The sequence below is a fragment of the Rhincodon typus genome, chromosome 2 (genome assembly GCF_021869965.1).
Source record: "Rhincodon typus isolate 14 chromosome 2, sRhiTyp1.1, whole genome shotgun sequence".
Classification (NCBI taxonomy): domain Eukaryota; kingdom Metazoa; phylum Chordata; class Chondrichthyes; order Orectolobiformes; family Rhincodontidae; genus Rhincodon; species Rhincodon typus.
The window spans coordinates 5,457,676-5,481,078 of NC_063333.1; the positions used below are offsets into that span (position 1 = coordinate 5,457,676).

The 23,403-nt window shown below is 41.6% G+C and overlaps 1 protein-coding gene across 1 annotated transcript in view; it reads right to left on the reverse strand.

The window, feature by feature from the left end:
• Positions 1 to 20,977, reverse strand: part of recql4 (RecQ helicase-like 4) — a 63,133-nt gene extending 42,156 nt beyond the window's left edge. The window contains exons 1-9 of the mRNA XM_048616567.1: positions 20,913 to 20,977; positions 20,696 to 20,826; positions 18,256 to 18,289; positions 15,329 to 15,450; positions 10,692 to 10,838; positions 8,826 to 10,096; positions 5,051 to 5,153; positions 3,881 to 4,010; positions 2,002 to 2,133 (exon numbers count right to left, since the gene is read on the reverse strand). Coding sequence (XP_048472524.1) covers positions 2,002 to 2,133; positions 3,881 to 4,010; positions 5,051 to 5,153; positions 8,826 to 10,096; positions 10,692 to 10,838; positions 15,329 to 15,450; positions 18,256 to 18,289; positions 20,696 to 20,779 — 2,023 coding nt within the window. The 5' untranslated portion in view covers positions 20,780 to 20,826; positions 20,913 to 20,977. The remainder of the gene's footprint in view (positions 1 to 2,001; positions 2,134 to 3,880; positions 4,011 to 5,050; positions 5,154 to 8,825; positions 10,097 to 10,691; positions 10,839 to 15,328; positions 15,451 to 18,255; positions 18,290 to 20,695; positions 20,827 to 20,912) is intronic.
• Between the last annotated feature and the right edge of the window lie 2,426 nt (positions 20,978 to 23,403).

The following is a 23,403-nucleotide window of genomic DNA, read 5'->3' on the forward strand; positions in this document are numbered from 1 at the left end:
GAACGCAAGAACTAGGAGCAGGAGTAGGCCATCTGGCCCCTCGAGCCTGCCCCGCCATTTAATAAGATCATGGCTGATCTTTTTGAGACTCAGCTCCACTTACCCGCCCACTCACCATAACCCTTAATTCCTTTACTGTTCAAAAATTTATCTAGCCTTGCCTTAAAAACATTCAGCGAGGTAGCTTCAACCGCTTCACTGGGCAGGGAATTCCACAGATTCACAACCCTTTGGGTGAAGAAGTTCCTCCTGACCTCAGTCCTACATCTGCTTCCCTTTATTTTGAGGCTATGCCCCCTAGTCCTAGTTTCACCTGCTAGCGGAAACAACCTCCCTGCCTCCACCTTATCTATTCCCTTCATAATCTTACATGTTTCTATAAGATCTCCCCTCATTCTTCTGAATTCCAATGTGTATAATCCCAGCCTACTCAGTCTCTCCTCGTAATCCAACCCTCCCAACTCTAGAATCAACCGAGTGAATCTCCTCTGCACCCCCTCCAGTGCTAGTATATCTCTTCTCAAGTAAGGAGACCAAAACTGCACACAATACTCCAGGTGTGGCCTCACCAGGACCCTATACAGCTGCAGCATAGCCTCCCTGTTTTTAAACTCCATCCCTCTAGCAATGGCAGACAAAATTCCATTTGCCTTTTTAATTACCTGCTGCACCTGCAATCCTACCTTTAGCGATTCATGCACAAGGACACCCCAGTCTCTCTGCACAGCAGCGTGCTGCAATTTTTTACCATTTAAAACATAGTCCATTTTGCTGCTATTCCTACCAAAATGGATGACCTCACACTTATCAACATTGTACTCCATCTGCCAGACCTTTGCCCACTCACTTAGACTATCTATATCCCTCTGCAGACTTTCAGTGTCTTCTGCACAATTTGCTCTACCACTCATCTTAGGGTCATCTGCAAATTTTGACACACCACACTTAGTCCCCAACTCCAAATCATCTATGTAAATTGTAAACAATTGCGGTCCCTACACTGATCCCTGAGGCACACCACTAGCCACTGACCGCCAACCAGAAAAACACCCATTTACCCCTAATCTTTGTTTTCTACTAGTCAACCAATCCTCTATCAATGTCAATATATTACCTGTAATACCGTGCGACTCTATCTTATGTAGCAGCCTTTGGTGTGGCACCTTGTCAAATGTCTTCTGGAAATCCAGGTACACCTCATCCACAGGTTCCCCATTGTCCACCATGCAAGTGATGTCCTCAAAGAATTCCACCAAATTAGTCAAACATGACCTGCCCTTCATGAACCCATGCTGGGTGTTCCCAATGGGACAATTTATATCCAGATGTCTTGCTATTTCTTCTTTAATGATAGATTCAAGCATTTTCCGCACTACCGAAGTTAAGCTAACTGGCCTATAGTTACCTGCTTTTTGTCTACTTCCTTTTTTAAACAGTGGCGTCACATTGGCTGTTTTCCGATCTGCGGGAACCACCCCAGAATCCAGTGAATTTTGGTAAATAATTACTACATAATTCCCTACATTACAGACATGAAAGCAAAATTCCAGGAAGGTTGCCCAAAAAGGATTAGACTGGCCTAATGGGTGATTTCCCGAGTGCATCCATGGCTGGTTCCATTCCATTAATTATCAACACCCTCCACTGCTGAGAAAAATCCCATGTCCTTTGAGGGAAGCCAGACCATTCACAGATCCTGGAGAACATTACTAAGGTCCACCTATCCCCTCTACATCTGGATTTTCATTTGTACTGCAGTACTTACAAACCTCATTCCATTCCAAATTGCAGGCCATCAACCTGCAAGAATCAACATGTGATTCTTCAGTCACGTTTGACAATGAATCAGACCAACTTTTCCATTCAACCACAGACATAATGTGATTTTAAAAGCGTTCTATATTTTCTTTTCCTCCACCCTCTTCCTTTACACAGTACATTGAAAATGAAACTGCTTTTTATTGAAACCTGAACCGTTTGTTTCTCAGTCATGTCTCTTACCCCTCGCAGTGTTACATATGGATGTCAAACGAGCTACCTCCTCCAGGGTTGGTAATGGGGCAACGTCATCATCTGTCATCTCAGACATTTCCACTTTCTCTTCAGATGCTGCTTTAAACCCAGTGTTAAATCCTGAAACAAAGAATAACATTGCCAAGGTTATGGCACTGTTCAGATATTATAAAACGGTGTTTAGTATCACTTCTATGCTGTAAAATTTCCAGTCCAGAAACAAGGAGGTTACTTTAGCAAGAATTACTGTAGTATGTAAGTTTAGTCTGGACATAAGGCAAACAATAAGTGTGATTGAGGTTAAGGGGATTACCAAGTTGTGTGCAAAGGCGTCTGTCATCTAGTAATTGGAAAGGGGATAGAAAGGCACTTCAGTATTTCTGGCTCGAGACCAATACTCCTTCCCACACCATGGGTCATTTTCAGGGCAATAGCCTGAACAGTGAAAGGTCACAGAACTGCAAGGAGAACTTCTTCACTCGAAGGATTGTAAATCTGTGGACTGTGGAATTCCCTGTCCATTGAAGCATCTGAGACTACCTCGTTGAATGTTTTTAAGGCAAAGTTAGGTACATTTTTCAACAGTAAAGGATGTAATGGTTATGGTGGGCCAGCGGGTAAGTGGAGTTGAGTCCACCTGAATGGCAGAGAAGGCTCCTATTTCTTATGTTCTAGGACAGTGATAAATTTCAAGAGGGCAAAGACATTGTTTGGACATGCACAATGAAGACAAAATTTAATATAGAGAAGAGTGAAGTTATTTATTTTAGCAGGAGTAATGAGGACATGCAGGGTAAAATGAATGATTTTACAAGGGTACTATAGGAAATGGGGGTCCCCTTTAAAATTATGTTCTTAGTATTCCATGTTTAGTACTTCATATGTAGCATGAGACCTCCTTTAATTGTGTTATAGCAGTAACTAATTTCTACAAATGTAAACAAAGATTTATCATGTACCACATTACTTGATTATGAGTGCAGTGTTTTCAAAAATGTTGACTCTCTGCTAGATCTTCCAGCTTTCTATAACTAAATGTTTCAAGTTAGTTTCAGTTGTTGCTTGTCTCTGTACTTATTCCTTCAGAATGCAAAAGACAGAATTAGAACCTCATGTATGCCTTTAGGACTAGATTTGTTTACAATACGTTTCACCTTCCCTCATTGACAAGCTGCAAAAGCACAAGAAACAAACACTCTCATTCCAATTTTTAAAAGGGAAAAATGGATAGGTATAACCTGCTTTCATGTCTACTTGTTGAACAGCAACCTTACTCCCACCTCTTTACCCCTAATCAAAAAAGGCGTTAAATTCATATAAAAAGTTACTAAACAAAAATCTGGGATAATAAATCTCTAGATGATTCCTTTGGGATTCTAGAACCACTTTCTTCCAGCTGGCTTCATTTGTTTCAACACATACCAGCTTAACCACTCTTGAGCTGTCCCCAACAGGCACAGATAAAACAGAATCAGGCTATTAGCATGTCGTCCTGCACTACCTCAATCTCAGCAATCAGCCTTTTGGCAACAACTAAGATGTGAACTAGAACCAGCAACAGAATGCAGGAACTTCAGGAATGTTTATTCACAAGCAACCCTAATCTAAAACATTGATCCCAATATCATCCAGAAGCCTGGGTGGGAAGAAGAGTGGAGGTATCATCTCAGCCAAGCTGGTGAAACGTGTCCATGGGTTCCTGACTGTAGCATCATACTACTTGTTTGGGCTTTTGCCTGGTCTGGCGGGGCTGCCGACTGTGGTCTCCCCTCATTACTATAAAATCACCGTATGTTTTTTTTTTAGGGAAAAAAAGCACAATGTACAACCTCTGAAAGGTAGGAATGTTGTGACTGAATACACTTACCCTGACCACTGCAGTTCTTGGCCCAGTGACCTGTTGCCCCACAGCGGAAACACATGTCTCCCTTTCTGCTGAATCGACCAGCACCACCACCAAAATGTTCCCCTTTTAAATTCCACTTCTGCTTCCAGACCTTTGGACATCCGTAACATCAGAAAAACATATTAGTAAACTACATTTGTTTACAAAACCAAAAGAACTGTGGATGCTGGAAATCAGAAGCAAAAACAGAAATTGCTGTAAATGCTTAGCAGGTCTGTAAGCATCTGTGGAGAGGCATCAGAGTTAACGTTTTGGGTCCGGTGACCCTTCTGGACCAGAAATGTTAACCCTGATTTCTCTCCACAGATGCTGCCAGACCTGCTGAGCGTCCACATTGTTTTCAAATTCTTTCATCAGCTGTGAATGTAACTGGCAGGACCAGCATTTGTTGACCTTCCCTAATTTGCCTTGAACTGAGTAGCTTGCTAGCCCACTTCAGATGGCAGTTGATCGACAGAAATATAGTTGGCTGTTTGGAACTACACTTTGGATAGACTGGGTAAAACCAGCAGATTTCCTTCCCTAAAAGATTAATGAACTAGATGAGATTTTACAAGAATCAAGGAGAGTTATGATGATGCCCATTACAGAGATTGGCTTTCAATTCCAGATTTGATGAAGTGAATTTAAATTCCATCAGCTGCTGTCGTGGTGGATATGAATTCATATCCACAAAACATTAGCCTGGAGCTACAAGAACAGCGATTCATCCACACAACATGCTTGAGGTTGATGTTGTTCTGGCAAATGGGCAAATGTTTCATGTTAATTACAATTAGCAAGTAATGGTTCATTCCCAAGAGAAACAATATACAGATGTGATTCATTGCATCTCAGGCAAGATTCACAGAACTCAAAAGGTTTGTTTCTTTCTGATCAATCACATCACTGCTCATATCAATAGTCAGGTCCTTGCCCTTTTTAAAAAAATCTTTCAAATTCTGTAAAACCTGCAGCGTTCCAAATATTAATAACAATCAAACCAGGAAGAACACAACTGCATTGTTTCCAAACTTCCATACTGGTAAAACCTTTCACCTCAAAAAGGGAGAAGCTACTACTTTAATATTCATCAAAAGAAACGTCATGGCCAACAAATGTTTTTGGCAGAAAACAGTTTAAATAAAGTACCTGTCTGCGAAGAGATGCTCCTCGTAACACTCCACCTCTGACATGTGATTTCTTCTTAAGGTTGATTCTCACAAAGTTTCCATCCTTTTTAGGTTGTGCAATTCTAAAACAGATTATAAGCAAAGCTAAAAGTAATGGCAGAGAAGACTGGTCAAACAATCAAGACTCAATGTGACTACAATGTAAACATCTACAACAGAAATCCTTTTCCCTCAGTAAGCTTGCACTTATATCAAGTATATTGCATCCATTCATTCTCCTTCTTTCCACTGCATATTACTTGTTCAAAGAACTCCAATAAATTGGTTAGACATGATCCCCCCTTTATAAAACTATCACGCCCCCAGATTACCCAGATATTTTTTGGTAACCTGCTATACTGTCCTTAGTAATAGCTTCTAACACTTTCCCTCTACAGCGAAAACCTGTTCAAAATACCTCTTCAGTTCATCTGCCATCTCCTTATTTTCCATTATTAATTCCTCAGATTCATGTTATATAGGACCAGTGTTTACATTTTTAAAAAAGTATCAATGATGTCATAGAGTCATACAGCACAGAAACGGACCCTTAGGTCCAACTCATCCACGCTGAACAAGGTTCCCAAAATAAACTAGTCCCATTTGTCTTGTTTCGTCCTTATCCCTCTAAAACTTTCAAATTCATGTACCTGTCCAAATGTCTTTTAAATATTGTAATTGTACCACATCTTTGATATTTCATTCCACATACAAACAAGTGTGAAGGGCAACTGTGTGAAGAAGTTGCCCTTCGGGTCCCTTTTAATCTTTCTCTTCTCATCATAAACCTATGCACTCTAGTTTTGAACTACCCTACCCTAGGGAAAAGACCTTTGCTATTCACCTTATCTATACCCCTCTTGATTTTATAAACCTCTGTAAGGTCACCCCTCAACCTCCTATGCTCCAGTGAAGGAAGTCCCAGTCTATTCAGTCTGAACCTCATAACACAAACCAAATTCACAGCAACATCCTGGTAATTATTTTCCGAACCCTCTCCAGCTTAGTAATATCCTTACTATAGCAGGGTGACCAGAACTGTAGACAGTACTCCAAAAAGTGGCCTCACCAATGTCCTGTACAACCACAATATGACTTCCCAACTCATACTCAAATGGTGTCAGCAATGAAAGCAAGCATGTTAAACATCTTAACCACCCTGTCTACCTGCGACGCAACTTTCAAAGAACTATGTACCTGAAACTCAAGGTCTCAGTCCACACTACCATTAATTGTATAGGTCCTGTCGTTGTTTGTTTTACCAAAATACAATACCTCACATATATCAAAATGAAATTCCAACTGCCACTCTTCAGCCCATCGGCCCAACAGATCAAGATCCCTTTGTAATCTTAGGTAACCATCTTCACTGTCCACTGTACCACCAAATTTGGTGTCATCTGCAAACTTACTAACCATACCTCCTAAATTCTCACCCAAATCACTTATATAAGTGACAAAAAGCACTGGACCCAGCACCAATCCCTGCAGAACGCCGCTGGTCACAGGCCTCCAGTCCAAAAACCAAACCTCCAATACCACCCTCCGAGTCCTACTGTCAAGCCAACTTTCTATCCAATTGGCAAGCTCTCCGCAAATCCCATGTTATTTAACTTTACTAACCAAGCTACCATGCAAAACCTTGTCAAAGGCTTTGTTAAAGTCCATGCAGGCAATGGCTAACTCTTTGCCTTCAACCTTTTTGGTTACATCCTCAAAAAACTCAATCAAGTTTGTGAGACACGATTTCCCACGTACAACATCATGCTGACTATCCTGAATCAGTCTTTGCCTCTCCAAATGTATTTAAATCCCATTTCTCAGAATCCCCTCCAAAAACTTCCCCACCATTGATGTCAGACTCAGTGGTCTATGGTTTTCTTAAATAAAGGCACAACATTGCATGCAGGTAGGGGTTATTGTTTCCAAGCCTTCTCCACTATACTGTCTACCTGAGACTCCACTTTTAAGGAGCTATGAACATGAACCCCAAGGTCTCTTTGTTTAGGCAATACTCCACAGGACCTTACAATTAAGTGTGTAAGTCCTGCCCTAATTTGCCTTTCCAAAATGCAGCACCCCACATTTATCTAAATTAAACTCCATCTGCCTCTCCTCAGTCCATTGGCCCATCTGATCAAGATCCTGTTGTACTCGGAGGTAACCTTCTTCACTATCCACTACGCTTCCAATTTTGGTGTCAGTGCAAACTTACTAACCATGCCTCCTATGCTCACATCCAAATCATTTATATAAATGACAAAAAGCAGTGGACCCAGCACTGAACCTTGTGGCACACCACTGGTCATATGCCTCCAGTCTGAAAAGCAACCCTCCATCCAAGTTGTCTATATTTAATATATGACTCCTCTTTATTCTTGACCACAGAATCATTATCTTTATTCATCCACTGGTCCGTTCTCTTACCAGCCTACCCTTCACTCTAACAGGGACATAGTGCCTCCGAACTGTAGTTATCTTACTTCTGAAAGCCTCCCTTTGCCAGTCCCTTTACCTGCAAACAGTCATACCATCAAGACATGCCTTACTCCAATTAAGAACTTTAAGTTTTATATAAGGCCTATCATTTTCCATAGCTACTTTAAAACTAATAGAATTATGATGTAACAAGGTGTAAAGCTGGATGAACACAGCAGGCCAAGCAGCATCAGGGGAGCAGGAAAGCTGACGTTTCAGGTCTGGACCCTTCTTCGGAAATGGGGGAGGGGAAGGGGATTCTGAAATAAAGAGAGAGTGGGGGGAGGCAGATAGAAGATGGATAAAGGAGAAGATAGGTGGAGAGGAGATGGACAGGTCAAAGAGGCGGGGATGGAGCCAGTAAAGGTGAGTGTAGGTAGGGAGTTAGGGTGGGGGTTGGTCAGTCCAGGGAAAACAGACAGGTCAAGAGCGTGGGGATGAGGTTGGTAGGTAGGAGGTGGGGGTGGGGCTTGAGGTGGAAGGAGTGGATAGGTGGGATAAAGGACGGACAGGTTAGGGAGGTGGGGACGAGCTGGGCTGGTTTTGGGATGCGGTCGGGGGAGAGGAGATTTTGAAGCTTGTGAAGTCCACAATGATACCATTGGGCTGCGAAATATGAGGTGCTGTTCCTGCAGCCTTCGGGTGGCATCGTTATGGCACTGGAGGAGGCCCAGGATGGACATGTCGTCCTAGGATTGGGAGGGGGAGTTGAAGTGGTTTGGGACTGGGAGGTGCAGTCGTTTGTCACGAACCGAGCGTAGGTGTTCCACAAAGAATTATGATGTCTTTAGAAACTCTTGCTATCTATATTTCTTGCTAGCTTTCTCTTGTACTCTAATTTTTCCCTCAATCTTTTAGCCATTTGTCATTTGGAATATGAAAAAGGATGTCTCCTGCCATCCACCTTTGCTTTTCATTTAATTTCAATCAATTATGATCTCTGGCAGCTCATGTATTGCGAGATTACGACTATAGAAACGTACTTCATACAAGAAATCTGAAATTAATACACATAAAAATGCACTGAAGAAACAGTCCAGAAAGATTACATTCATGGAACATTTACTATTCTGAAGTACATAATGGCATTTCCTCTAATTGGAGCAGAACACACGGTTCCACCTCAGGCGTGGTCTTATAATAGATATACTACAACTGCAATCAATTTAAGAATTTGTTCTGTTCAATTAAGTTTTAAAATAGAAAGCAAAACAACGTCCAGTATACCTTTCTCACATACCTCCGATATGGATTGCTGGATCAGTGTCTGTACCTACCTCACTCCACTGCTCTTCTGAGCCTCTGAACAGAGGTTCCCCTCTTCTACATCTCCGTACAGATTCTCCTTTGGCAGCTCAGGTTTTGGTTTCCCCTCATCCTCATTTGCAGCTGGGCTGATGTCATCCGCCACAGATTTGCAACTGGCTCTGAGAATTCGCTTCTTCCGTTTCTGAGCTGTGACAGTGTTTGAAGGTTTCGTTGCTTTTCTGCGTTTCTTGGCATTGCCTTCGAGGTCTTCACAAGCGTCAGCACTCATTGCGCCTGCTGCAAATGTCCTCTGTCTCTTTTTGCTGCTTGTCTTTAGGTCCTGTGAGCCTTTCCCAGCATTTAGCTCTTTAGAGTGCTCACAATCAGTCGCTATCTCTACTCCACCACAATTTTCCTGCGAAGATTCTTGGGCACCGCAATTTCTCTTTTTACTGGTCACTGAGTTAGTGTATAGTTGATGCTCCAATCTAGTTCTTGTTACAATTTGTACGGTCCCCGTGCCAATATCTTTTTGGCAAGCATGATCATCTCGGAAATAGCCATTCCCTAATTCTGCAGGCTTTTCAGAATCCTGAAAATCACTAGTGGAAACTGATAGCTCATCATGTTTAACTTTTAAAGAGACGTTACCCAATGAGGAGGGTGTATCACCAGCTGAAGGAGATGTAGCAGTCACTGAACAGGACCCCTTATTGACTGTTGAAAAATCACTTTGATGCAGGGACTGCTCACTGGCCACTTGTACTGTGTCATTCACGTTTTGAGATTTGTGATCAACTTGTGAAGTAGAGTGTACTGTGTCATTCACGTTTTGAGGTTTGTGATCAGCTTGTGAAGTAGAGTCACCAAATGAAGGAGGTTTTCCATGATCTGAGTGGAGATCGTATTTTCCATTGGCTGGGAGTGAAGGTCTGCCCAATATGGGCAATCCAACATCTGGTTGTGTTATCTCCTGGCATCTGTCTAACCAGCCGAGATCAATGGAGGATAATCTCCTGGACACACACTGTTGCAATTGCTGTAGTTTATTTACAGTTCGGTGAGTCCTTGTCTGGGTTCGGAGTACTTTTGATGGGGAAATATCTTTCATGGCAGGATGCTGAAATTCCAGTTGATCAGATCTATTTGGAGAGTCTTGAGGTGCAAGCTGCAGATCTTGAGCAGGCTTGAGGGTGACAGAATGTGTTCGAACAAGTGGGCCGTTCTCCCCATCATTGATCTCTTTGGACAGCTGTGTCCTCCTTGAAGTCAGCGACTTACGGAGAGAAACTGGCCTTTCCTTTCATATATTAAATAAAAAGACATTCACCGTTTTTGCTCTGGTCTTGTACTTGTACTAAAGTTCAAAACATTTAAAAACCAAGCAGTTAAAACTATAAAGTCTCTTTTAACAATAAATCTCACTGAAGTTGCAGCTCCTGTACTCGGCATGTTATACTTTCTCTGAATTCATTAAGTGTATGACAGAAACAAGCCAAATGACCTATCAAGTCTATGTTTTCTCTTCTGGATAAATTACCCAATTCTAAACCCACTCTGTTCCTTCTTCCCGATCGCCCTTAAGGCTCTCCTGTTTCAAATAACTATTTAATTCTGCTTTCAAATAATTTGTGACTGTGTCAAGTTTGTAACAGAAAATTCCACATTCTACACCCCCGACCCCCTCTCCAATGACAGATTTTCAAGCTTTCTCTGTGACTGTTTACTCAGAGGGTCTGATATCAGCCATGTCACCAGGTAAATACAGCATTGGTCACTAACACGTTCCACAGAGAGAGCTACAGCGCAACTACGACTGAAGTAGGTACCCTCCTTAGCCAGGGTAGGCCATTTGATACATGTGACACGGAGGGCAAGAAGCAGCGAACACTTACCTTTCCTGATGTTCCAAAGTTCTCCCTTAATTTCATTCCATAATACTGGGCCGATGCTTTTAGAGCACTGTGCTCCTTTGGCGTGAGCTCCTGAAACTTTCTGTTCTGGCGATTAAGGTGTAATCCCCAAATATCACACTCAGAAGCCTGGAGACACAAATCAGGTGAACCTTTTTTTAAAGAAAACAACATAGGTTCCCTCCCCAGTTACAGCCAGCGCAAAAGTTGGCCAATAGCTACTTAATAAGACATGACATTGGAAGGCTCAACCACTTATCAAGCCACAAAATAAATGAAGATTCATAGTTTAACTTGATTCACGCCAGTTACCAAGCAATGGATGGACCAGATCACATGGTGACTTATTCAATGCCTGTTTTGTTCTTGCTGGTTAGAACACACTGCCCCTTGTGTAAAACAAATCTTGAATGGCTTGAATTTTAAATATTTTCCACTTGGTTCGGATTTCTCTACTACAGCAATTAGTTTCTCCCGATCTAACCCATCAATACATTCAGGATCATGAATCTACGTGATAGCACTGAAGTTAAGAAAAACACAAATAGCAGGATTAACCCAAATAGCCCATGGAGGCTGCTCCACCATTCAATAGCCATGGCTCCATCATGACTGGTTTGAGTGTGCCTGTAACTTCATTCTCCCTTCTAGCGCACATAACCGCAGACTCCTTGTCAAAAGTCTGAACATATACGGGGCTAGTTAGACAAAGATAAAGACAAAGACCCAGTCTCCATTACTCTCTGGGAAAAGAGAATTATAATGATCCTCTGAGGAAGTTCCTTATCTCTATCTTAATTTTTAAACTGTGTCCACTAATTACATAGAAACTAGGAGGAAGCTGCCAAATCAGCCATTTGAGTCTGCTCCACCATTCAGGATGACAATGGCTGGTTCTCTATTTCAAAGTCTTATTTCTGTTTTCTCCGCATACCCCTTGATACCATTAATATCTAAAAAATGTATCTCTTTCTTGACAATATTTAGTGACTTCTATAGTGGAGAATTCCATAGATTCACTACCTTCTGAATGAAAAAATATTTTCCTAATCTCAGTCCGAAATGGCCTACCCTGTATCCTGAGACTGTGTCCACTGGTTCTAGACTTTTCAACCAGGGAATAAATCCTCCCTGCATTAGCTTACAGCTTTGTTAGAACGGTTTCATCTTTCATCTCACCTTTCTTAACTCTAGTGAATACAGGCCCAATCCAACCATCTCTACTCAAAAAGACCACCTTGCCATCTCTGTTATTAGTCCAGTAATTCTCTACTGTACTCTGTCTCCAGCAAAAATGTCCTCTCTTAGGTAGGGAGACCAACACTACACATAATACTTTAGATGTGGTCTCAAAAAGGTCCTATAGGACTGCAGTAAGACATCCTTACTTCTGAACTCAAATCATCTCGCAATGAAGGCCGATATACTATTTGTCATCTTAAACTGCTTGCTGCACCTGTCTGTCTTTCATTGACTGGTGGACAAGGACACCAAGATCCCTTTGTACATCTACATTTCCCAATACTTCACCATTAAATAATACTCTATTTTTCAAAACAAAGTGTTTTTCGCATTTAGCCACATTGCAGATGCAGTACAATGTGTTTGCTCACACATTCAAACTTGTTTGAATTGATTTTACTATTGTCACGTACCAAGATACAGTTAAAAAGTATTGCTTTACATCCTATCCAGATAAATCATACTGTGGAGGTAGCCCCTGATCAGAGTGGCAAAAATAAAGCAGCAGTACTGCCTGCCATTGGTATAAATATGGCTGCAGTAACAGAATTAGCTTGCCTGCTCCAGCTTTTAAGTGAGGTCATTAGTTAGCATAATGGTAGCTTTGAGAAGGAGTTATCTCAAAGTAACAGGGTCTACTTTGAACAAAGAATCTTACAAATTAATATGCAGAGAGTTTTGCACAAACAGCAGCTGCAGACATCTACAAGAACAATTTGATAAGAAATGTCTAAGAACAGACAGCCTGAAGTTTGTAGCAAGCATTAAAGAGAAGAGTAGGATCCCACAATGACAGACAGATGATAAGTATGGGATTATGGCTTTTTAAAATCTAGGAGATCAGACAAGTTTATTGAGCTGTGAAAGTGATTGAGTGTTAGTCTTATCAATGAGAAAGATGTTGTTTTATTAGGTAAAGAGTTAGTCAATTAATAATTTGACTATTTGACAATAAATAGTCAATAAATTAGGCAATAAATTTCATCCCAGAAGACAGTATGTGACCTGAGTGAGTTATAATGCAGCTGCAAGATACAGGGGAGTGTCTAGCTGAGCCTCCAAGGTCAGGTGGGACCAAAACTGCTCACAACTCATTAGCGAAAGAATGCTAACAGTAGGTGTAAACATAAAACTTTACACATAACTAACTTTATAGTAGAACTGATATTATGAATCTTACAGCAATTAGTAAGAACTACCTTCCTTTTGTATCTCCTGTGACTAGGACAGTGGGAAACCTAAGACGATTTACAGAATTTGATAGGGACAGCAATGAATAAAATGAATAACAGAATTCGAGCAGCCCTTAGGGAAAAGCAAGTCTGGGAGACGTCTGAGAAAGAGTATAAACATTAACCGTGGAATGTGAATTAATGGGTTGCATTGTAAGATCCCAAGGCCTGATGATTATAATGTCTGGTAAACGTCATGAGATCATGGGGAACCTAGGGCTGTCCATAGGGGTATCCATCACTGATCAGGTGTTTCACAGGATTGGATGTATAGATTAAGGAGGAAGAAACGATGACAATGTTGCATGTAATTACTGTAATGCGAAACGTACAAAAATGCTGTATCCTACTGGGAAATCAGAGCGTCATTGACCTCTCTTTCAATCCGAGCCCTACGTAAAGGCCAGATTTGAAGTGGTCTCTGGCCTGTCCCATACATATGGTAAAAAGATCGAATAAAAATCAACTGTATATCTGAACACAGAACACGAGGCTGCTCTTTGATATCTCTCCCCAACAATATCTTACATAAGTACATTAGGGCAATAGAACAGCACACAGAATATAGCAGAACAGCTATAGAGAAGGTGCAAAGATCAGCTCTAAGTTATGACAGGTCCATTCATAAGACTGATAACAACAGGAAAGAAGCTGTTCTTGAAGTTACCATGTCTAAATTACCATGAAGTTTCCTCTGCATCCTTCACACAGCCCCACCCAGTTTTGTGTCATCAGCAAACTTGGAAAAATTGAATGTCTTCCCCCATTCAGGTTATTCATAGATAATTATGAATAAATGGGGCCCCAAGCACTAATCATTGTGGTACCTGGGATAATCAAAGGGAAATAAAGCACAAAAATAAGAAGGACTTCATAAAACTATATAGACTGGCACTGCAGGCAGTCCAGAGAAGTTCACGAGGCTATACCAAGCAGAGGGACTGTCTTATGAAGGAGATGTTGAGTAGTTTGGACCTGTACTCATTGGAGTTTAGAAGAATGAGAAGTAGCCTTATTGAAATATACGAGATTCTTAGAGAACTTGATAGGTTAGGGGCAGAAACGTAGTTTCCCCTTATGGAAGAGTCTAGGACCAGAGGGCATCATCTCAGGATAATGGGTTGCACATTTAAGTCAGAGATTAGGAGGAATTTCTTCTCGCAACAGCTAGTGAATGTCGGGAATTATTTAACACAGTGGGCTATAGAGGCAGACTCATTATGTATCTTCAAGGCTGAGATAGCCAGACCTCTAATCATTGATTATCAAGGGTTATGGAGAAAAAGGCAGGACAGTGGAGTTGAGGAGTATCAAATCAGGCATGATTCATTGAAAAGGTGGGCTGAATGGTCTATTTCTGCTCCCTACACTTTATGGTCTTAACCCACTGGTCACTGCCTACTACCTGGAAAAAGATCTAACTTTTCCCATCAGTGAATCAATTCTCAATCCATGCTAATACACCCAATCTGCCCCCAAGAAGGAACATCCTTGGAGTCTAGCCAGTTTAGAATTTTAAATGTTTCAACGAGATCACCTCTCATTCTTCTAACCTCCGCTGAGTATTAGCCCAAGCTGCTCAAACTTTCCTCAAAGTACAGCACCTTCATCGTGGCCTCATGAATGTTTTCTGAACTACTTCCAATCGAAGTATGACCGTTCTTAAGGAAACCAGAACACTACGTGGTCTCACCAACACACATTTCCCCTACTATTATGCTCCATTGCCTTGAAATAAAGCTCAAGATTCTGCTTGCTTTCTCAATTACTTGCTGCATCTGTACTTTCATTTTTTTTGTGATCTATGTGCAAGGATATTCTGATCTCTCTGTACCACAGCACTGTCATCTCTTTTCATTCAAATAATATCCCGTTTTCTACTGTTCCTACCAAAATGGAAAAACAAACAATCCCTATTGGCTGAAGAGCAGAATCAATCAGTTCACTTCAAGTAGTCTCCCTCTGTCAGAGGTTGCAGTCTGTCCTGCTACTTAGCCACAATATTCCATAACTGACTGGTTACCTGGAGGCAGAGAGAAATTTTGATCTTTGCTGCACCAAATTCCATGAGGAATGTTCTATGCAAGGACATACTACGGAAAAAGAATCAAAGCAAATTGACATAATGCAGAAATCTCGACTCACCACCTCGTTTTGGCTAGTTTTCATCAAGGGGTTACTCCCAGAATCTACCTGTGCACTTTGATTGTTCTTTGTAGTCTGTCCTTCCCTATTTTGCTTGATAGCTCTATATTCTCTGTACAATTCTGTGAATTCAAAAACATTGATTATTAGTGTGTCCTGGGACATAAACAGTTTAATCAAATACATTAGTGTCAATGGATTCATTTCCAATACTGTACAATATAAACAAGTTCAATGCACATCAGGCAGCCACCATCCAAGCAAGATGGAGCAGGTTGCATACTTTTCTTTCAGATATATTATTGTACCGTGCACAATTCCAGCTGACCTATCATGCAATTGGGAAGGGGGGTGTTCAAGTTCAGATCTTCCTTATACACACTACAGTCACTAAAAAAAAGTCATCCTCCAGTCATGTCAGAAAATTCGGACAATACTATGTGTTATTTCAGAAGTTGTATGTTAATACTGCTGGAAAAAGAGGCATTTAGTCAAAGTTTTTCATCTTCCAATCATCAGTATATTTGCAAGAATACCACTGTAGAGGAGAACCATATTATAAACTTTACGAGAAGAGAGTGCTGATTGATTGACAAATGGACTGATTGGTAGGAGATGTTGCTGTGGATAATGCACCAATTTGGCGATGTCCAAACTAATCTCAAAACTCCAAGACCTAGGTCTCAGCTCCACCCTCTGCAATTGGATCCTCAGCTTCCTGATCCACAGACTGCAATCAGTGAAGATAGACAACAGCACCTCGTCCACGATAATCCTCAACACTGGCCCCTTACAAGGATGTGTACTCACCCACCTACTGGACTCTCTGTACATTCACGACTGCGTGGCCAAATTTTGTATGGACGCCATCTACAAGTTCGCTGCCAACACCAGCATTATAGGCCAGATATCAAACAATGAAGAAACAGACGCTTGGTGTTGTGGCACAAAGATAACAATCTCTCTCTCAATGTCAGCAAAACTAAAGAATTGATCATTGACTTCAGGAAGAAAGGAGGAGGACACAGCCCTACCTACATTAATGGAGCTGAGGTGGACAGGGTTGAGAGCGTCAAGTTCCCAGGAGTGATGATAACCAATGATGTGTCCTGGTCCTTCCACGTAGATGCGATTGTCAATGAGGCGCAACAATGCCTCTTCTTCCTCAGGAGGCTTAGGAAATTTGGCATGTCCATAAGGACCCTCACCAACACTTACAGCCCTGCCACCCCAGTAATACTCTTCCAACCCCTTCCATCAGACAGAAGACAACAGAAGCTCAAACGCATGTACAGACAGGTTCAACAACAGCTTCTTCTCCACTGTTATTAGAGTGCTAATTGGACCTCCCTAATTTCAAATCTAATGTTGATCTTGCTTTTGTGCACCTTCTGTGCAGCCGTAACTTTGTATGTCTTTCTCTGTTCAATCACCCTATGATTTGTATGTCTTATATTATGATCTGCCTGTACAGCAGGCAAAACAAAACTTTTCACTGTACTTAGGTACATGACAACAACAAATCAAATCAAATCAAAAGACTGGCAGTTAACTGCCAAGCTTTGTTTACATTTGACTCCCATCGGTCAAAGCATTGCCTTGGAGGAATAAACCAAATAATGGCAGTCACCTATATTATTCATTAGTATTTGTATAAAGACAGTTGAGTTGGTCATTGAATGAGGAATGTGTTAGCCAAACAAACCAAGAAATCACAGAATCAATGTTTTGATCTTCAGGAGGCAAGAGCCTTTTTACCCCAGGAAAACAGGACGAAAGAGCTGACTTCATACATCCCTGGACAAAAAAAAAATTTGGTAAGTATAAAAAGGCATCGTGCTCATTCCTCATAACCCTCATTCAGTAATTTTTGCTGAAAGTGTATGCTTATGGATATTAAATAAAAACCAAGATTGATGACGTGAACTCCACTGATGTGCCATCCAGGAACATTCAATGCCTAGTCTCACAAACAAACAATGGTTCTGAAGGGTTTCCAGCAGCCAGCATCATTGCAACCATTCCAACATTAAAAAAAAGTTAGCACTTTCTGTGAAAAAAACAAGGAATTGGTGACAGTTTTGTACTATCATTTGGAGATGTTTAAATTCTCCTACATCTTGACAAGTGAAACCACTATGTTTCCAAGGCAAGCAGATAAAGGGGAAAAAAAGGAGTAAAACATTAAGAAGTTATAATTGTTACTAAGCCACTGTCTTGCATTTCCTCTTGACTGTCTTTAGTACTGGCCTAAGTAGAGGATATATTCACTCAGTCCAGTCTCTTGATTAGCTAAAGTTAGGGTTAGACAGGAGAAGATCAAGCATAATCAGGAGTAAAAATTTCCATTCATTTAATATATCCAAACTGAAGCATGCCACCTCAGCTCCCTCACACTCCTGACCTCAATGAGTTCTCCAGCTACAGAAATGGGAAGTGTTGTCAAATTTGCTCCAATTGCCCCTCCACCAAACTCTAACTCTGCTCCTAGCAGCTCTCCTTCCACTTAAAGCTTTTATTTTCTCTCTAGAATCTCTTGACTTACAAATGCCCTCCCCGCCTTAAAATTTCCTTCTCTGTTTTCCCAAACTACTTCCATTCCTTCCTTCTTTATAACTCAGTAAACTTAGGTTTGTATTTCTATCGAGCAAAACATACAAGTTAATGTATCTGTAACAACACAATCCATTAACTAGGAATCTCACCTTTGATGATAAAAACCAAAAAATCAGAATGGCTTCCGAACCACAAGAAATCAGAAAAAGCTGCAGAGGAGAATACGTCATGATACATGCTGCATGGATATTTTCCCTGCATCCCAATTATACAAGTAGAAGTGGGTCCCATTCATTCTTTCCCCTCCGTCCACTACCAATAAATTGGCTAAATTAAGGAAACAAGACGTATTCCTTTCATACATTACTTACTTTGAGTCTCCTCTGAAGCACAAGCCACATCAACCTGAAGAGGAAAATTTTAAGGAACAGTAAGTTTCCTTTGACAGACAGAGCAGCTTTATTCCACAAAATTAAAAGATCATAATTTGAAATCGTACTTTATGACCAATGGCTGCGTGAAGCAGCCACACAAAACCACATCAGCTTGATCTGCACCATCACACATTGCATTTCCTCCATAAAGTCAAAGTTTTAAAACATCATGAATCGTGTGTATTTCTAGATGAGACCAAATTGATTTGCGCGACCAGCAACACAGGTATGTGCCAAAACCAGCTGAGGAAAAAAAAAGTATGGAAGACCAAATTAAATTTGCAATGTGTCTGAAGGTACCACGCCGGAACATGGGAACAGGAATAGGCCACTCATCCTGTCAAGCCTGCTCCATCATTCAATACATTCATGATGGACCATCCGTTACAAGATTGGCTTAGGACAACAGAGACATGAGCGTGCTGGTGTTAGAAGTAATAGCAAAACAGATAAAAATTTCTCTAAGCTTGAAGGGAAATCAATTGGGTCCAAAAATACTTCTCTTCTAAAATTGGACAAATCTGAAAGCCATCAAAATAGTAACATTCTGATTGCTAAAAAACTTACAACCAAGACAAAAAAGTCAACAAATTTCAGCTGAAAAAAGATCATGGCAGAATTTATCGAACTTAAGGGTTCAATTATACCAATTCCATTGGTTATTCACAGAGATTAAGCAAACAATGTAGTCTATTTGTGAGGATAAGATTATTGATAGTTTTTCAGATAATAAAGATTGAGGGTAATGAGGATACTAGAGTGATTCTAATTTGGCACACAGCCAAAGACCCAAGACTATCAGTGAGTAAAAAATGAATGCATGGTATTTCTCTAAATTCAACATAAGCTATTGCAGAATTAGAGGATGTAACATTTTATTTATGCTGTCTGTCATGTTATAAAGTAGAGGTTGACCCCCCCTCACCAAATAACTAAAACCAAAACACCCAGACACCTTGCCTTATAATCTGTTAAAAAAGGAGTGTGAAAAGTGATATAACCTGCTTCTCAGCAACTTCTAGTGTTAAATAAAACAAGTCCCTGACATTCACTTTACAATCAACAAATAACAACTTACTTATCTAACTCTAACAGTGAACAAATTAGCTAAACTATTACCAAAATGAATAAATCCCTTCTACATACTAGCTATTCCCGAATAAAACAGGATTCGAATGGTATGCTTTCCAATAAATACTAGTCTCACTTATATAAAATAAAATTAAACAGACTTTAGTCTCTCAAAATTACAGCCAGATTGTGTCTTTTACAATGCTCTGTACCTTCTCCATCGAACGTTCTGTCAGGAATATTAACTCGTTGTGCCTAGGTACCTTCGATTTACATGGTGCTTTCTCGAAAACTTAGAGAAGACCGTGAGAGCTACCAATTCTCTCTTGACAGCTGTTAACTCTGGCAGATGGCAGTTAATTTTCCTGATTTTTTTTTTGCCAACTGCCCTCTCCTTTTATACCCTTGATGGTATTGCAATTTCTTACAACAGGATTGGACCTGTGTTGTCAAAACCATCAGACTTAAAGTTCAATGATTTTTGATCTCTAAGTGCCTGGTTCAAATTGATTAACTAAAATCAAAACTTATTGTCTTAATAACAAAACAAAACAGCTGCTCGGCCTGCTAACTGTAAGGCTTCTGATACAAATATTTCAATTCAGATGCTCTCTGTGTACCCGCAAACCCACAAGCTACTGCCCCCAGACATTTTGTTTAAATTTCTACGCATAGAAAAAGCACATAATCTTTTAAAGGAACCATGTACTGCTTTCTCCCCTGGCATTTTACAAACACCAAATTCTAACGTCCTGCCTTCCAACCCACAATACTCTAACCAACTTCGCAACAATCATCATTAATCTGCCATTTACAACTTTCAAAAATGTAAAAATTCTCTTAAAGGTAGTTATTGTGCAGCTATGTGAAAAAAACCCAAAGTTTAAAAGAAGTTCATTCTTTTTACATACTGTTTACAGGCTCTTACCAAGTATGCAGATCAGTGATTTTTTTAAAAATTGCATTCACTGACCGAAGCACTGTTCAATGTCACAAGGATGTGAAAGGCAATGCAAATTCTTTTTAATACTTCAACAGGTAAGGGCATCTTAGATTATTTTTTGCAAGTTTTGAAGAAGGGACCCAAAGTGCTGACTCTGCTTTCTCTGCACAGATGCTGCCAGACCAACGGAGTTTCTCCAGCTATTCTGTTTTTATTTCAAATTATTTTGGATGGCAACCTGTCAAGAACTAATGCTTACTGGAAACTCTGCAGCCAGTGACTTTTGTAGCCGTTAGTTCAATTAAAGTTTTTCTGATGGGTTTTCAAACCATGGATGCTTTGGATTCTAGACTCAGTGACTACCTTTGTTGGCTTCCGTCTGTTTCTCTCAAAGAACGAAGTCTCCCACTTCTTCAACTCAAGTTTTAACTCATTGTATCGATCCATTTTCCAATAGCAGTCCGCACTGGTTTCTCTCAATCTTTCATTTGTTTCTACAAGGGAGAAAAACAAGACAAAATAAAACATCTGATTGCATGCAATTTTTGGAAAGTTAAAAAGCGGACAATAGTGCATTTACCAAAAGATGAAGCAAAGTAGTCTTTGACAACTTTCAGTCCTTTAGTCCTGACACATCTGACTAGGTATATGTATTGCCCTACTTGCTGCCAATTCTTATACACTTCAAAGCCCTGTTGATTTAGGGGATCTGTGTTAGGGTGATGCTACCAGCTCCACACTTGGCCTCAGCAATCTTAGAAAATAGGGCAGGAGATGAGGGATGGGGAGATAAAAGAAAAAGTACCAGAATTCCTGCCAATTTGTTCTCATTCACTGGGAATGGTGCCTTGCTCCCAATCTACTCCAAATATTTGATACATCAGTTCAATCCATTCAAACCCTATTCTCAGCCGTACCCTCAATCCCTCTTCCATTCACTGGCTCCACAAAGTTGAGTGCTAGTCAGCCAGAACCATTCCCAGCCACACCGAATCTTCAGCCATGGTTTTCTCCTTCCCAACAGAAAACACCATTCCCATCAGATTCCTCCCAAAAAGGTTCTGTTTTTACTTTTCATTACAGATGAAATTGGCGTGCCGGGAGAGAGGGGTTCCAAGGGCGAGGAGGATGAGGTATTGAAGCTAAGCAGTTTTTGTACTTAACATTATTTACTACTTTTTTTGACTGACATTTTTGGAACCATCACTTGGTCAGAACTTCACAACAGCCACTGGTCCGTCCCTCAGAGCTCGTGATCCCACTCACGGCCAGTAACTCATGATAATGAGGTGCTGTAGTGAGTGAACAGCAGTGGTAATATATTCAACCACAAACTGCAACCTCATAATCCAGCACATCCTTCATTTTATTGTTGCCATAAAGCTAGGGGGACTAAGCTTGTTTCCATGAGAGGCAATAGGAGAGCACAGGAACAGCACCAGGTGATCTGAAAATGAGGTGCAAATTTGTGGCTACAAACCCAGAAGGACAAGGGCAGTAGATACATGGGGGAACAGCTACCTGCAACCCACTCACCATCCTGGCCTGGTAATCAGAGACACTGGCTCAAAGTCCCAGAAACCCCTTCCAGACAGCAGTGTGGCTGTACCCACACCTGAAGGACTGCAGCAGTTAAAGGAAAATTGAAAGTGTATATATTATCATAGGCGGCTTTCTTATGAGAGAGACACTGCTTCAGCAAATCAGCCTTCCAACCAACGCACCCCTGAACAATTTAAAGGTGGCAGCCCCTGACCCCCTTCCTTGGGGCAACGAGAGATCGGCTACAAACGTTGGTCCAGCCAGCAACACACAAAAAAAAATCTTAAACCACAACCACCGAGCATCATTACGATCAACAGTAGCACTTAAAAGTGGTGTTTTTGAATACTGCTGAGAAACAACTCACTTCAGATAGAAAGCAAGAAAACTGACAACGGGATACAAATTATAGATAAAAAATGAGAATCCACAGGGTCAGGAATCAGGGGTAAAAGAGAAAAGTGTTCATGTGGAATTTGGAGTAATTGGGAAGGAGTTAGTCGAGGTGAGATGGTGCCGGAGACTGGTGCCTGTTTGTTCCAACGGTGTGACAGAGCAGTGCTGTCAGTTTAGCCACAGGAATGAGGTATCGGGGCAGAGGAGCCCGAATCCAGGCCCACAGCTGAGCCGCAAGTGGGAACTGTTCCAAAGACCACCGAAACTTTGAGATAAGACTTTATAAGATGAACTTTAGTGTTCTATTTTCTGGGCTTTACACTTCTGTGTTTTAAGGTGGTGCCGGGGAGGGGTGACACTAAACAACACCGTATTTGGAATAAATACCACGAGACAATAAATCACAATGAACTTAAGCAAGATAAACTGAACCGACTGGATCGGTCAGGATTGTATTTATTTAGGATTGTGTCCACTGGGGCTTAGAAGATGGTGAATGGGCAAAGCAGCGGCAGATGGGATTTAGGAAATGCTACTAGGGCGAGGCAGGAAGGATGGTCCTGATGCTGTTGGGGGGGGGGAGCCCAGAACCAGGGAACACCGAGTCAGGATAACGTGGTGGGACACTGAGATGTGGAGATGTCTCCTAGCCCAGGGGGTGGGGAGCCTGTGGAATTCTCCCCCAGCACAGACATGGGATGTTTCCCAAGAAGGAGTCAGAGATAGTTCTTAGGGTTAAAAGGGATCAAAGGGCACGGGGAGGGATGAGAAAGGGGGTGGTGGGGAATGAGGGAGCAGGGGGCTCGAAGGGCCCAATGGCCTACTCCCGCTTCCTCCCCCTACCATTAACGGTGTCGCCATGGCAACCCAGCGCACCCCACACCCCCCCCAACCGAGAGGAGAAACCCCGTGTCCGCGCGCCCCCGAGAAAAGGCTCCTGGCCCCAGCGCGCGCCCCCGAGAAGAGGCTCCTGGCCCCCGCGCGCCCCCGAGAGCAGCCTGTTTGCCCAGGCGCGCGCCCCCGAGTGCAGCCTGTACGCCCAGGCGCGCGCCCCCGAGTGCAGCCTGTACGCCCAGGCGCGCGCCCCCGAGTGCAGCCTGTACGCCCAGGCGCGCGCCCCCGAGTGCAGCCTG